The sequence below is a fragment of the Centruroides vittatus genome, unplaced genomic scaffold (assembly GCF_030686945.1).
Source record: "Centruroides vittatus isolate TY-2023 unplaced genomic scaffold, ASM3068694v2 contig_846, whole genome shotgun sequence".
Lineage (NCBI taxonomy): Eukaryota > Metazoa > Arthropoda > Arachnida > Scorpiones > Buthidae > Centruroides > Centruroides vittatus.
In genome coordinates this window covers 804,437-819,223 of record NW_027122551.1, presented here as the reverse complement: position 1 = coordinate 819,223, position 14,787 = coordinate 804,437, and the positions used below count along the sequence as shown (strand labels likewise).

Genomic DNA, 14,787 nt, shown 5'->3' with positions numbered 1-14,787 from the left:
AATCAGTTTTTTGAAGAAATTGACTAATATGTAAGATTCATGGTATAGGTTCATAAAAATGTGTAAGTTTGTAACTTGATTTATGCAATGCTGATTTAATTAATATGTATTTTAGATTCCTTTTGTGTGTAATTCAGGTTAGGTTCTGCTGATGAATATAAAACATTCAAAAGAAATTTGAGAACTAATTCTTTTAACATTACTGATTCTATCATTTACTTTCAGACTTAAGAAACAATACTAATGAAGTTCAAATAAACTTTAATAACAGTATTGTGTTTCTCAAGTCTGAAATAATGAGACTTCTTGAAATAGAAAACAGGTTAACACTGTCGAAAAGTTTGTCAGTGCAATACAAATACAACAAATTGTCACAGTTTATTTAGAGATACAATAATTTATTATAATTGTTTATTAACAGTATTATTAAAATATTAATGATTTCTTTTAATTTGACTGTAGTATTGTTTTAGTATTTGTTTAAATGTATACTATTTTTTATTAAATCAGATATAAGAATTTTTTTAGCATTTAAGTTTGTTTTATTTAAATCAGAACTGCATACTGAGGTGTATATAACAAAAAATTGGACTCACTTGAACCTTTAACCGGTGCATAATATGTTTAATCTTATAAAACAGACATTTTCCTAACTCCTTCTGGGTTCTTCCTCAGGTAAATCAGCTGGATTGAATCCGAATACAAAATTATTTGAACAAAATCGAATGATGGAAATTTCAAATGTCCAGATCATCTGCATATCCGTTCGTGTGATGTGTTTAAATATGTTCTAACTTAACCATCAATGTGCAAAATGGTTGTCAATGACAAGTCAGAATTCCAAAATATATGTGCACGTGTATGAGATGTATTATCCATAACAAATGCACATGTGTTCCCATAGTTTCCTTAAAAATTAAGAGTAGAATGTTAACTCTCCATGTATAGTAAAGCCTGCCAGGCCATTGAAAGACCAATCTCGTCCCTTGAATTAATGCAGGTGGATGTGTTGTATGCTTTAAAAAATCTCCATCACCTTCAACCATTTGAGGTGCTCAAGGTGTGGGGTACTGACTATCAATTTTGCTCTTGTGAAGTCCACCACAATTTTGGGGTCAGTGGTGTATGTGGAGAGTGAGATGGTAAATCTATTGTGTTGTGTTCATTTAACCTGACCCCATAGAACGTTTTGTTGATCCTATGTACACCACATCTCTATCAAATTGGTTGTCTAGGGACAACCAATTTGATAGAGATAACTGAAATTGTGGCAGACTTCACAAGAGCAAAATTGATAGTCAGTACCCCACACCTTGAGCACCTCAAATGGTTGGAGGTGATGGAGATTTTTTAAAGCATACAACACATCCACCTGCATTAATTCAAGGGACGAGATTGGTCTTTCAATGGCCTGGCAGGCTTTACTATACATGGAGAGTTAACATTCTACTCTTAATTTTTAAGGAAACTATGGGAACACATGTGCATTTGTTATGGATAATACATCTCATACACATGCACATATATTTTGGAATTCTGACTTGTCATTGACAACCATTTTGCACATTGATGGTTAAGTTAGAACATATTTAAACACATCACACGAACGGATATGCAGATGATCTGGACATTTGAAATTTCCATCATTCGATTTTGTTCAAATAATTTTGTATTCGGATTCAATCCAGCTGATTTACCTGAGGAAGAACCCAGAAGGAGTTAGGAAAATGTCTGTTTTATAAGATTAAACATATTATGCACCGGTTAAAGATTCAAGTGAGTCCAATTTTTTGTTTTATTTTTAAAATTCTACGAAAAACATTTAACTGAAAATAAGAGAAATACTTATAACATACACTGCTATTTATAAAAATTGCAACAGCAAGAAATTCACCAGATGATAAAAATGAAATATATGTGGCAGATTGCCCTTAATATGAGATGTAAATGATAAGAGTTGTTAGTACAGAGGAAGACACAATACTCAGTAATGAGTATACTATATGTGCAACCATGTCTTGTACAGTTAGATGCAGTTAAATTTTAGACAGTGAAAACATGTAGATATGTTCCATTTGTTTTGTAGGGAAGATAGGTATACAGGATGCAAGGTGAAGGACTCTGCTGTACAGGTATCATGATCTCACTGTAAGGCCCCTATAATTCATGTTATAGCAATTCTCTCACTTTGCTTTTGCATAATCTAGATACCTATCCCAATATGTTGCTCAAGACAAAATATATTTGGTAAACTTACTAGCCTTATAAACTTTCAAAATAAGTTACATATTAAAGATATGAGCATCCATCATATGTGAATACTAGTCATTAAACTATTGGGTTGTTCAGAAAGTAATTTTGTTTTTTTACCACCAGAGGGATTAGTTATATTTTTACCTACCAATTTCATTCTAAATCATATTGACATTATGTTTTGTCAGCTGACATTTCAGCTTATTTGTAAAAAATTTTGTTTGATTTGTTGCAATTGGTTTTTTTTTTTTTTTTGTGTCCCATCAAATACAGAAAGTCGAAAGCAGCATTTTCAGAATATTTTGCTTTTTTATTACCGAAAAGGTAAGAATGCTCTTCAAGCAAGATAAACATTGTGTGACATGTATGGAGAAGATGTGTTGATAGAATGACAATGCCAAAACTGGTTTGAAAAATTTCATTCTTGCAATTTCGACATTGAAAATGCACCCTGTTCTGGAAGACCAGTTGAAGCTGATGAAAACAAAATGAAAATATTAATCGAGGCGCACCACCGAATAAGAATGCAAAATCAGTAAGAGATTAAATTTGTCAAATTGAACTGTTTATGATCACTTGAAAGGACTTGGTTTTGTTTCAAAGCTTCATATATGGGTTCCACATGTTCTTAAAGAAAGTGATTTGTTTCTGAAATGTCAAGAAAATGATCCATTTTTGAAGCGAATCATAACTGGCAATGAAAAATGGATTGTTTATAACAATGTCGAATGCAGTGATCATGGAGTACAAGAGAAGAGCTGGCTCAAAGCACTTTGAAAGCCGATATTCATTAAAAAAATTAAAAAAAAGTGATGCTCTCTGTTTGGTGGGATTTTAAGAAAATTTTTTTTTGAGCTTCTACCAGGCAATTCCACAATTTATTCAGAAGAGTATTGCCATCAACTGATTAAATTGAGTAATGCCATCAAACAGAAAAGGACAGAATTGATGAACAGAAAAGGTGTAGTCTTTCACCATGATAATGCCAGACCTCACACAAGTTTGGTAACTCGTCAGAAGCTGTTACAGCTTGGATGGGATATGCTATCACACCCACCATATTTGCCAGATTAATCTGGCAGATATGGATCAGTTTTTTATAAGCGAAGATCAGAACTTTTATGAGCATGGAATCATGCTAGTACCAGATGGCAAAAGGTATTGGACTAAAATGGTCAATATATAATTTAATAAAATATTTATATATTATAAGAAAATTATTATTTTTTCTTCATGAAAAAAAATGAAATTACTTTCCGAACAACCCAATAATAATTATTAGTAGCAGGAATGTAGCTTAATTTAATCTGGTAATCATTTGGCATTGTTTTTTGTATTGCATGATGACACTATCACTGAACAGAATACCTTTATTGATATCTGAATGGTAGAAAGTTCAAAGTACAAGTGCATCCATCACATTATGTATGAGTATCTGTAACAGACTTGCCAACCAACATTTGGTGATACTAGACTTTTAATGCCTTTTGCAGTTAATACTACATGTTTCAAAGCTACTTGTATTAAGGATTTGAGAAATTTATAGGCCTTTTTAAATTCAGATTCAAGGAATTTTTGGATTTGACCCATCCTTACTAATAATAAATAAATATTGCAATTTTTATGAACAACAATGTATTTAATGTATTAAGTGCTCTATCGACTTTAATTTAATATAAATTTATTAATGAAATAAATTAATTATGAAAAATTAGTACATAAAATTTAAAGAAGCCATTTAAATTTTTGTTACAAACTTAATTGAAATTAGCATTCAATTAATTAAATAATAACCCTTTAATATTTTAGAAACTTGTATTTTGCTATTAAACAGTAATTTATATCTGTTACAAACATGTATTTAATATTTATATTTTATAATGATATAAATTAGAAAAGATATTTTAAGAAAGAAGCTTATTAAGTTATAACATTATTAAATATTTTCTATTGAATATATTGAAAAATTTAACATGTAAAATAATATATGGTATTTTATTATAAGTTTTCAAATAAAATATTAAAAAATATGTTGAAATATTATTTTAGTAAAGAAATGTTTGTTTCTATGGAAATAATTGGACAGGTAAGCTTTAAATTACCAATAAATGATAAAACTTTTGATAATTTTTAATATATTAATTTTTATGCAGTTTAATAAAGGTTTTATTATAACAAAACTTGGATCTGATTTATTTATTATTGATCAACATGCTACTGATGAGAAATATAATTATGAGATTATGCAACAAAATGAAATTTTAAAAATGCAGAAAATGGTACAGTAAGTAAAACATTTTTTGTTTTAATATGAAGCTAAAATTAGCAATATTTGCCAAATATAATCATTTACTTTTGTAACCACTTAAAAGGGGTTTTTTAGGCAAATAAACCAAAATGTTATGTCCTTCGAATCCAACATTCACCTGAGTTCAAGAATTACACAGAAGACAATCATCTTTTGATTAATTCTCAGATAAAATATCTGAGAATTAATCACTTTCTGAGTAATTCTTGAACTCAAGTGATCGTCGGATTCAAAGGACATAACATTTTGGTTTATTCGCCTGTAAAACCCCTTTTAAGTGATTACAAAAGTGAATTTTTTGTTTTAAATTATTAATATAATACATATTTCTTAATATCATCAAATCAAATCTGAAAATACTAATACAACTTGTACTGATGGGACCATAACAATGAACAGTAATCTATTCATTATACAAAACAGACAAACTGAAAAAGATTGGTTTTCAGAAAACATTTGATATTAATTTTTAGGATGTAAGTGTCAAGTTAAATTGAAAATGTAAATCTGTAGTCTATAAAGACATTGAACACACCTTACACATTTTTCCAGCAATTAATTTTAATTAAAACTAATGTTTTAATTAAAATTAATTTTAATTAAAACATTAGTTTTAATTAAAATTAATTGCTGGAAAAATGTGTAAGGTGTGTTCAATGTCTTTATAGACTACAGATTTACATTTTCAATTTAACTTGACACTTACATCCTAAGTTTGTTTACTATAACTTTATGCACACTTTTTGCAAGAAATAGTTTGCAAAAACATTACTCTTTCTTAACAATTGTCTCCGGGACTAAATTTATAACAATTAACAGATATTCACATTTTTATTAGGACACTCCTGCTGTATCTATAATGAGACAGGTAATGCAGAGGGCTACATTTTTTAGTGTACAGTGATGAGACAATCACTTTACTTCTTTGGTTCATGCACAAAGTTACAGCAAATGGACTATAGATTTTAAAAATTGCAAAGACTGTTGAGGGGTAAGTCACACCTGAAATATACAACTGTGTCATTGTTAATGTTTATACATATACACGAGTAACCTGCAATTGAATTATTTACTGTTAACATAAAGAATGATTTCTTTCTTGTCCATCTTTAAGCTTGATTTATGACAGTTCATTATTATGATCATGTCAATGCAAGTTGTATATATATTTACCAGCTTTTGAAGAACGAGTAGAAAATACTAATACAATTTTTATTATATTTGTTAAAACAAAACATCATATTCTACTGTATTTTAAGTTGATAATAAAGTACAACAGAATATGATTAATGTAACAATATGAATGCTTCAGTAAAATAAATTATGTTGTTATTAGAACATGATTCCTCAGCTGATGACTATTGATATCTGCATGACAGTTATTTTTAGAACTATTATTGAAAAGAGTTCTATTATTATAATGTAAATTATTAATAACTATATTTTTGAAATAAGTTAAAATATTTTTTGAAATTTTAATTGCTTATAAGTATTAATTTAAGTGTTTTAAAAATAGATTTATAATTGTATATTTACTTTTTTACATAAATATATATTAGCCCAATGTGTTTAAATTTAACTGCGGTTAATGAATTGTTGCTGATCGAAAATCTGGAAATTTTTCAAAAAAATGGATTTGATTTTGAGATTAATGAAAATGCAAAAACTGGAGAAAAAATAAAGTTGACATCTTTACCAATCAGTCAGGATTGGAGTTTTGGAAAAGATGGTATATTTCTTAATGTTATTTTATTTTAATAATGTAATATATTTTAATTAAAAGATATTTTGTTTTTAGATATTGAAGAATTGCTGTTTTTACTTGCTGACTGTCCTGTGAGTTACAAAATTAAAAATGTTCAAATTTTAAAAATTGCAATAATTATTATTACTTTTTTTACAAATAGGGAAAAATGTGTCGACCTTCACGAGTATACCAGATGTTGGCTTCACGCGCTTGTCGAAAATCAGTTATGATTGGGACTGTTCTCTCTCATAAAGATATGAGAAAAGTATATATATTTATATATTCAGAAAATTTATTCATAAGTTTATATTAATAAAATTAAATTTTTAACGGAAGGTTTTTAAAGATTAAATAAAATAAAGTTGACTTTTGTTTATAACTTATAAAAAAATACATTCTATTTGTGTTATTGCACTTGAACTCCATGGCTGCCAAGAAATTCTACAATATTAGGTATAAAAAATTATAAAAGTGTCAATCAATATTACTTCCATCAGATGCTCTTCTATTACATTTCATATCTCTGCATATGGTTGTTGTTGGCAACATTTTGTTCCTTGAATGTATATTATGACATTTGGAAATATCACAAATCACTGAAACTTGCATTTTATTTTAAAAACTAACAATTTATATACTATTAATTCTATATAATAGCTATTTTTTTAATATTTTATGTAAAGCAATTTTATTTTATAATAGATTAATTTATAAGATATTTTATTTTATGATATAAAAGTAAAGTTTCAGTACTCTACTTTTAAATGTTTGAATAAAACCAATAAAATATTTTGAAAAATTGTTATTTATTCAAATTAAAATTATTGTGATCTGACGATGAGGAAAAATATCTCAAAAACTGTTTAATCTTGATTAAAATATTTGGATTTCTCAGTAACAGAAATCTAATAAAGGGAGCAACTAAACAAATTAAGGATTAAATGTTTGAATAAAAATGCAATGCAAAAAATATATAAATCGTATTTTACAAGTTATATGTTATTGTATTTGATCAGTTTATAGCAAAATATAGATATAAATAATAATTACTTGAAATTACTGAACAAATCTTGCACACAGAGGTTTGATTCATTAGTTTCATATTAGTGTGAAAGGGAAAATCAGATTAGATTACTAAATATTAAAAAATTATGGGATTGTGATTTTAATTTATAATTATGTGACGACTGGCATTAGTTTACTTTTACACTTATACATAAACATCAATTTTTTTAAACAAGTGGAATTTATTAGTAGTAGTAGCACCCCTCCTGACCATCGGGACTCCTTAATATTTCAGTGTTTTTATATTTGTCTTCTTGTAATAAGTTTATTAATATGTTTTATAATGAAAAAAATGATAAGATACATTAAATTAATAATAATTAGTTTGCTATGATAGATCTCTGAGGATAAACTGATATACAAGTATGTGCTGTTTAACAATATTTTTCTTACCACTGGACTACATATATGACAAAATCCCATAAGATTATAATGAAACTAAAAAATTCATTGTCACCTATAACTTTTCTATGTTTAGATACATAAATATTTTTAATATGATCATGCTATACTGTGTATAGCCTATATGAGTATGTTTTTAAAACTTTTTAATGTCAGAATTAAGAAGCCTTTTTTTAGCAAGTCTCAGCCAGATCCAAATTGGTTTTTAGCAGTCAGGTGAGGGGCAGAGCTTGACATATCCAGATGGACCATCACTGAAAAATTCCTGGGGTTTTTCAACCTGTCTAGATTCAGTCCTAGGTTCTCAGAGTGGTAGGTTGCTACCTTAACTGCTTGACCATCTCATTGTCCCTATATAAGTAGTAGACTATACCACATATGTTTGTCTAAGTACACTCTACAATATTCACCTAATGACATATTTCTTAGAACATATCCCTATTATTAAGTAGTAGATACATGTAATTTTAAAAAATAATGGATTATTTTAAATAAAGCATATTAACTGTTTTCATCCCTTAAGATAATAGCAAAGTTGTGGCTGAAGTTTAATCTCTAAAACATGAATGTCGAGCATCACTTACAAGATAGCGATGTTCAACGTTTACATTTTAGAGATGAAAACTTCAGCCGCAACCGCACTAATAGAAAAAATGAAATAATAATATAACTAAATTAATGAAATAAAATAAATAATTGATAGAAGTTAAATATAAAATATATTTTATTTTAAAGAATTTTATGATATGTTTCATTTGTAGATTTAAATTATTTCATTTTGGTTAATTAAAAGTTAATTTTTTGCAGCTTATAGACCATATGGGAAAAATTGAACACCCCTGGGTAAGTTAATTATTAATTCACTAAAAAAATATTAAAACAATTTGTTATTTATTCAAAGTATAATAAAAATTCTTTAGAAAATCAATTATCAATCAATCATTATATCAGAAATCAAATTATTATTTTAATTCCAAAAGAAAGTTTATTAATTGGCAAACAACACTGGATGATTACTATTAATTAATTAATTAATAATAATTATAATGAATGAATCTTGAAGTTATATATATATGTGTGTGTGTGTGTGTGTTAATAGTTTTAAGTTATCCTTTTTTGGTGTAAAATGCAACTAATGTTATCTTTTTCAATGTCAGAGTCATGTCAATAAAATCAGAATTTCCATTAATTGTACTGTTGTTTCTTTACCACACTTAATGTTATCAGTCAGTTATTATTATCAGTATAGGCAAGATTCAAAGTGATTATTTAATACAGTAGAATTTGCTTATTGTAATGTGTTGTGTACATGTGCATGTATATATATATATATATAATGTTAAGGGCATTTTGATATAATTAAACATTTTAAATATGTTTATTAGATTCAATAAATATTTAAATTAAAAATTTTCTTATTTAATATCACACTACATAAAATTAGCAATAGATTTCTTAATGTTTTATTCATATATATATATAAAACTTGAATTTGTTTCTCCTTACTCAGTGCGTGCTGACTGCAACTGTAAAAGAATAAACAAAAATCAACATAACTCCTGTAGATTCAAACTTAAAGGTCACTCTGCATAACAGCAAAAAATAAAAAATTTGTTTTATTTCATAACTACTATAATTTGTAAAAATTACATAAAATTTAGATTTTTCATTCTCAGTAATAATTTTCTCAGAACTATTAATATCAATACAAAAACAATTTGTGAACAAATTTAAAGTGTTACTAAATTTCGAAGTTAAGACAATGGAGAAAATGTACACATTTTCAAGTCTATTTTTTAATCCATTTTTTCACCAACCACAGAAGTAACAGCTAAAAACACGTGAAGAAAAACTTCGCGAAAGAACAAACAGTAAGCAAAAAAATTTACATGGTTAAAACGATATCAACGTCAGCCTTTCTATGGAGGATCTGACGTTTTTACATTAAAAACGGAAGTATAATCCTCTTACCACACCATCAAGTCCTTAACATATTTATAGCTGGTCTGGCCCTCTAGTGGTGGTTCCGAGTATTCCAATTTCATTTACATGTCGTTACGTAAGAAAAGAAAGTTTGAAAGAAAGAAAGAAAATGTGTACATTTTCTCCATTGTCTTAACTTCGAAATAGAAGATATCCAGAGTTACGTAACGACATGTAAATGAAATTCATGGATTGTCAAGCAATAACCATTTATTTTTATTATTATAAATACTTATTTATTTATTTATATTATTTTTTGTTATAGAATTGCCCTCATGGAAGACCTACAATAAGACATTTATTTAATTTGGACCTTTTAGAGGAGTTATAGTTATTTATTCCATTCTAAACTATATAAAATTCATCTATATTTTATTAGTATTTTGTTTTACTGTCATCATCTTATGGAATCATACTTTAGAAATTTATGCAATTATATTTGCTTTTATACCATATATGTACACATACTGTTTATATCTGTTATATGAATAAATATTTCTGTAAAACTTTTGTTATATTTTTTTTTTATAAAGTCAACATTCTTGTAAAAATTGAATTATCTTAATTTGGTTTATTAAAAATAAATATTCATGTGTTTTTGTAACGTTTTATATAAACTTTCTGTAGATATTTTTGTAATTAGAAATAATTTATGAAATTTATTCATCAAAATAGTCAAACCTTTGAATAAAAGCCACTGGGAGCATAAAAAAGTCGTTTTCTTTAAAAAAATTATAAATATGTAAGAGTCCAGATTTGACAAAAACATTTTTGATTAAAATTTTTCCCAACATTAATGAATTATGAAAGGATATGATTACATCTTTCACCTGGGAGTCACTTCCTTTCCAAGGTGACCATCCAATGTGCCACCAGGAACTTCACGACCAAAATTCATTTATTGATCACAAAATCTGACATTTCAAAAAGATGGGCATGAGAAAAAAGAGGGGAACCCCAAAATAAAAGAACAGAATCGGACGATCCAGAGTTCGTCTGTCATCAAGAGTTAGTTGACATTGTGTTCGCTCCCATCTTGGATTATCCCCACCGCCCTATCAAACATCATCACCACCGATTACAGCTTGGGCTAACCTGCCGTCTACATAATCAAGAAATAAGGAACCAGGCTATCAAGTGAATAACGATCAAGGTATTTATCATCACGTGCATAAATGTAAACTCACTCTCACGGCTAGAGACCAGCTATGATAGTACCTTTTACGCTATACAAAAACTTATCAAATATCTTACGCTGTATAAAGCCTTATATATATATTTTTCGCTATACAATAGCTATACATACATACAAGAAAGACATCGGCCGTTTACGAAGTGTTTAGCTGGCAGAAAAAAAGAGGGAAAGGGGAGGAGATAGACTGTAGAGAAAGGTAGGATCCCTCTGAATGGATACATCATACATACGGCTACAGTACCCTCTATGTTTGATGTTGGCGTGCAGTTTTTATGCTGCAAGGCCGTAGTCCTCCAAAGAGTCTAAAAGAAAATCTGAGTGTAGCCAATAATTGAGTGCCACCATGAGTAGCTAGGTGTAGAAGTTAATGCCAAGTTGCTGTTAGTAGGAAGACATATCTACTTAAAACTGAACGCAATCGCGAGTCTTAATACTACTAAACAACTAGACAGCAGCGCGAAAAGGAAACGAACACAATGACAAACTAGATAAGACGAACGGGCAAGACCCCAATTTTTTTTATTTTTTTTTTTATTTTACTTTTAAACTTTAACTTACTAACTAAACTAACCTACCATAACCTAGGACGAACCTAACCAGAGGACTACAGCTAACAAACCTTAATCGAATTTAACCTAACCTATCATATCCTAATTGGAAACCAAGCTAAGAGTCCCTAATTAACTTACAATTAGGACTAACCGAATTTAGACTGAAAAAGAAGACAGAAAAAACGAATTAAAATACAAGTTAAAAGGCAGCTAAAATGCTGACAGTTGAAAAAAACAAGGAAAAGCTAATTGGCATCTGTGCCCCTGGAGTGAGTGCTCTCAAAAGCTCCACTAAAAGATATAAATGTGAGTAGATGATGGAACATTGTACAGTACGTGTGTGAATGAGTTGGTGCGGATTGCAAGGCCAGTTTACCCTTTAAGAATAGCAGCTCTCATTAAACTATCCCTAATGTGATTGTACCTATTGCAGCGAAAAACTAAATGAAGTGGTGTTAGGTCCTCCTGAATACCATAATAGCCAGTGGTGATATTCAGCGGGTTCGCATAGGTTCAGCCGAACCCGTTGTTAAAATTTTCAGTTTTCCGAACCTTGTTAAACACACGGAACATTTCTCAGCGGTTTTGTTTTTTGTTTTTTTTTTCAAATATATTAAAATATACGTATTATACTCTGTAATACTACTAAACTAGGGCCTTATACACCGTTCGCACCGAGCATTTCAATCTAGATTGTGAGCAAGGTCGGGGACTGTCTTGGCGCGGTCTCTCTCGACCGAAACGAGGTTTAATCGCGATCGATTCAAGAGAGTTCTTGAAACTAGATCTAGTCATAAGAGAGATCCCACAATCTCACGCGCGCGGGATAATATAAGATGGCTGTGGAACACGTGTCGGGCTATGGACAGCGATATAAAAAGGATATTGTATTTCGAGAGATGATGACATCTGTCTATTATCGGGGTGAAAAATTTCTCTGCCTAAGAAAAAAAAACGCCACTAATTATTAGATATATAGCAAGAAAAGGTATTGTATTTATTTCTAGCCAAAACTTCCATTTCGTTTGTCGGTGATTGTCAGGGAAAAATTTTCTGCTAGCGAACCCTTTGTTAACTATTTCGAATATCACCACTGATAATAGCTATAACAGAAATGCTATGTATATATGTGTAATTAGTTTATATAAATAAACGGATATTTGTTTAATCTGTAGTTGAGTGCATTCCTCCGGACACGCTGTCTCTCGGACATCCTCCATCCCGAATCCGACCGCTCACGTTGAGCAACAACGCTCAGTCCTGACAGACACCGCCGATCCTTCGGTCACAAACATGTATGCTATACAGTGGCGTAGCTAGCATGGGTGACACCCGGTGCGGATATCGTGGTGTTACCCTTTTTAACTCTTATAAAACACTGCTGAATTGTAATATCTTCACACTCGAGCAACTTGAACGCTATATTGAATATGCGATGTCGCGACGTATGAGTTTAGATCAGGGGTGAGCAACCTTTTTAATCAACGGGCCAATTTAAATTTTAAAATTTTTTGACGGGCCGCACATAAAGTAACACTTATTAATAATTTACAAAACTTTATTTATAATAAACATTAGAATAAAAATATATAAAATTTAAAAAAAGTAAAGATTTCATATACAAATTTTAATGCAAAATAAAAACAAACAAGAAACAGAAAAACGAATTTACTTGAAATTTTTAATGAGAAATTTGGCACTGTTTTTTTGATACAAGCTGATCAATATCAGCCGGAATTGATGAGGTAGCTACACGTACGCAGCTTTCTAATCGTGCATCACTCAGTCTTGATCGGTGGTCATTTTTGACTAATTTCATGGTTAAAAATAATTGTTCGCAAACATACGTACTTCCGAACAGAGACATCATTTGCTTTGCATTTTTCGTCAAAAGCGAAAATTTCTCAGGGCTCACATAAGATTTATAAAAATTTTCGATGTTTATTGAGAAAAATACATTTTTTAAATCGGTATTATTCTGCATGTCAATCACTTCCATTTGAAAGTCTTCGGGAACTGTATCCACATCGATATTAAATGGCGAGGAAAACATTTTCATGGAAACCGCTGTCTTCTCAGCTTTGAACGTTTGGAATCGTAATTGAAATTCGTTGATTAAAATGTCTATATATTGCGCGTATTTTTGAGAAGTAGTAACGCTTTCTTTTTCTAAATGTGGAAGGTGAGACACATTATTCTGCAAAATATGCTGTTTCCACAATTTTAATTTGCGCTCAAAGCCCCGAATTTTATCATACAAATTGTGAATAAACTGTCCTTTGCCTTGAAGTTCCACATTAAGATCATTGAGATGCTGAGTCATGTCGATAAAAAACCCAAAATCGCACATCCATTCTTTATTACCAAAATGAGGAAAGGCATATCCCTTCATATCCAAGAACAATTGTATTTCGCTTTTTAAGTTGTATACTCTTTTTAGCATTGCATCTCTACTAAGCCAACGTACTTCGGTATTAAAAACCACGTCGCCATATTCAGTTTCTAAATCTTTCAGGAATTCTTTAAATTCACGGTGATTTAAAGAATTCCTGAAAGATTTTATAAAATTTATAAAATTGATTAGTTTAATTATTGGTACTGTGACATTTGGCAAACTGAATCCTTTCGCACACAAATTTTCCTGGTGAATTATGCAGTAGTTAACGAATATTTCCCTTCCTGTGACCTTCTTAATGCTCTTGAAATAGCCTTCCCGATACTCCTACCTCCATGCTTGACATTGCTCGTGCTCCATCTGTCGATATACCAATAATCTTTTCTAATGAAATTGAAAAATTTTCCAACACAGACTTTAGTTCATCGTATAAGTCTTTGCCGGTTGTAGTCCCTTGCAATGAAATCAATGAACACAATTCTTCGGTAATATTAAATTTGGTGTCAATACCACGTAAAAATATAGCCAGTTGTGCTGTATCGCTAATATCGCAACTCTCATCAAGTGCCAAAGAACAGTATTCGAATTTTGCAATGTGTTCACGAAGCGTTGTTGCTATGTTCTCGGACAAGTCTTCAATTCTCCTTGCAATGGTGAATCTTGATAAACTAATGTTTGAAATAATATTTATTTTATCAGGAAATGCTATTTCTGCAACAGCAGTCAGACATTCTTTTATCATCTCTCCATCCGCAAAGGGTTTCATTTTTTTTTTTTTTTTTTTTTTTTTGCCAGTATTTGACTGACAACACTGCCGTATTTGATAAAATAGCTTGATTTTTAAAAATAGCCTGTTGGTTTCCCAAGTTTTTCTCCATTTGATTAAAC

The 14,787-nt window shown here is 29.7% G+C and overlaps 1 protein-coding gene across 2 annotated transcripts in view; it reads left to right on the top strand.

Annotated features, from left to right (window-relative positions):
* Pms2 (mismatch repair endonuclease PMS2) overlaps window positions 1–10,210 on the top strand; it is a 43,065-nt gene extending 32,855 nt beyond the window's left edge. For both annotated transcript variants that reach the window (XM_067278968.1, XM_067278969.1), the window contains 7 exons: window positions 4,303–4,339; window positions 4,407–4,537; window positions 6,121–6,290; window positions 6,360–6,397; window positions 6,469–6,573; window positions 8,583–8,618; window positions 10,024–10,210. In XM_067278968.1, coding sequence (XP_067135069.1) covers window positions 4,303–4,339; window positions 4,407–4,537; window positions 6,121–6,290; window positions 6,360–6,397; window positions 6,469–6,573; window positions 8,583–8,618; window positions 10,024–10,089 — 583 coding nt within the window. In that variant the 3' untranslated portion in view covers window positions 10,090–10,210. The remainder of the gene's footprint in view (window positions 1–4,302; window positions 4,340–4,406; window positions 4,538–6,120; window positions 6,291–6,359; window positions 6,398–6,468; window positions 6,574–8,582; window positions 8,619–10,023) is intronic.
* Window positions 10,211–14,787: the final 4,577 nt, after the last annotated feature.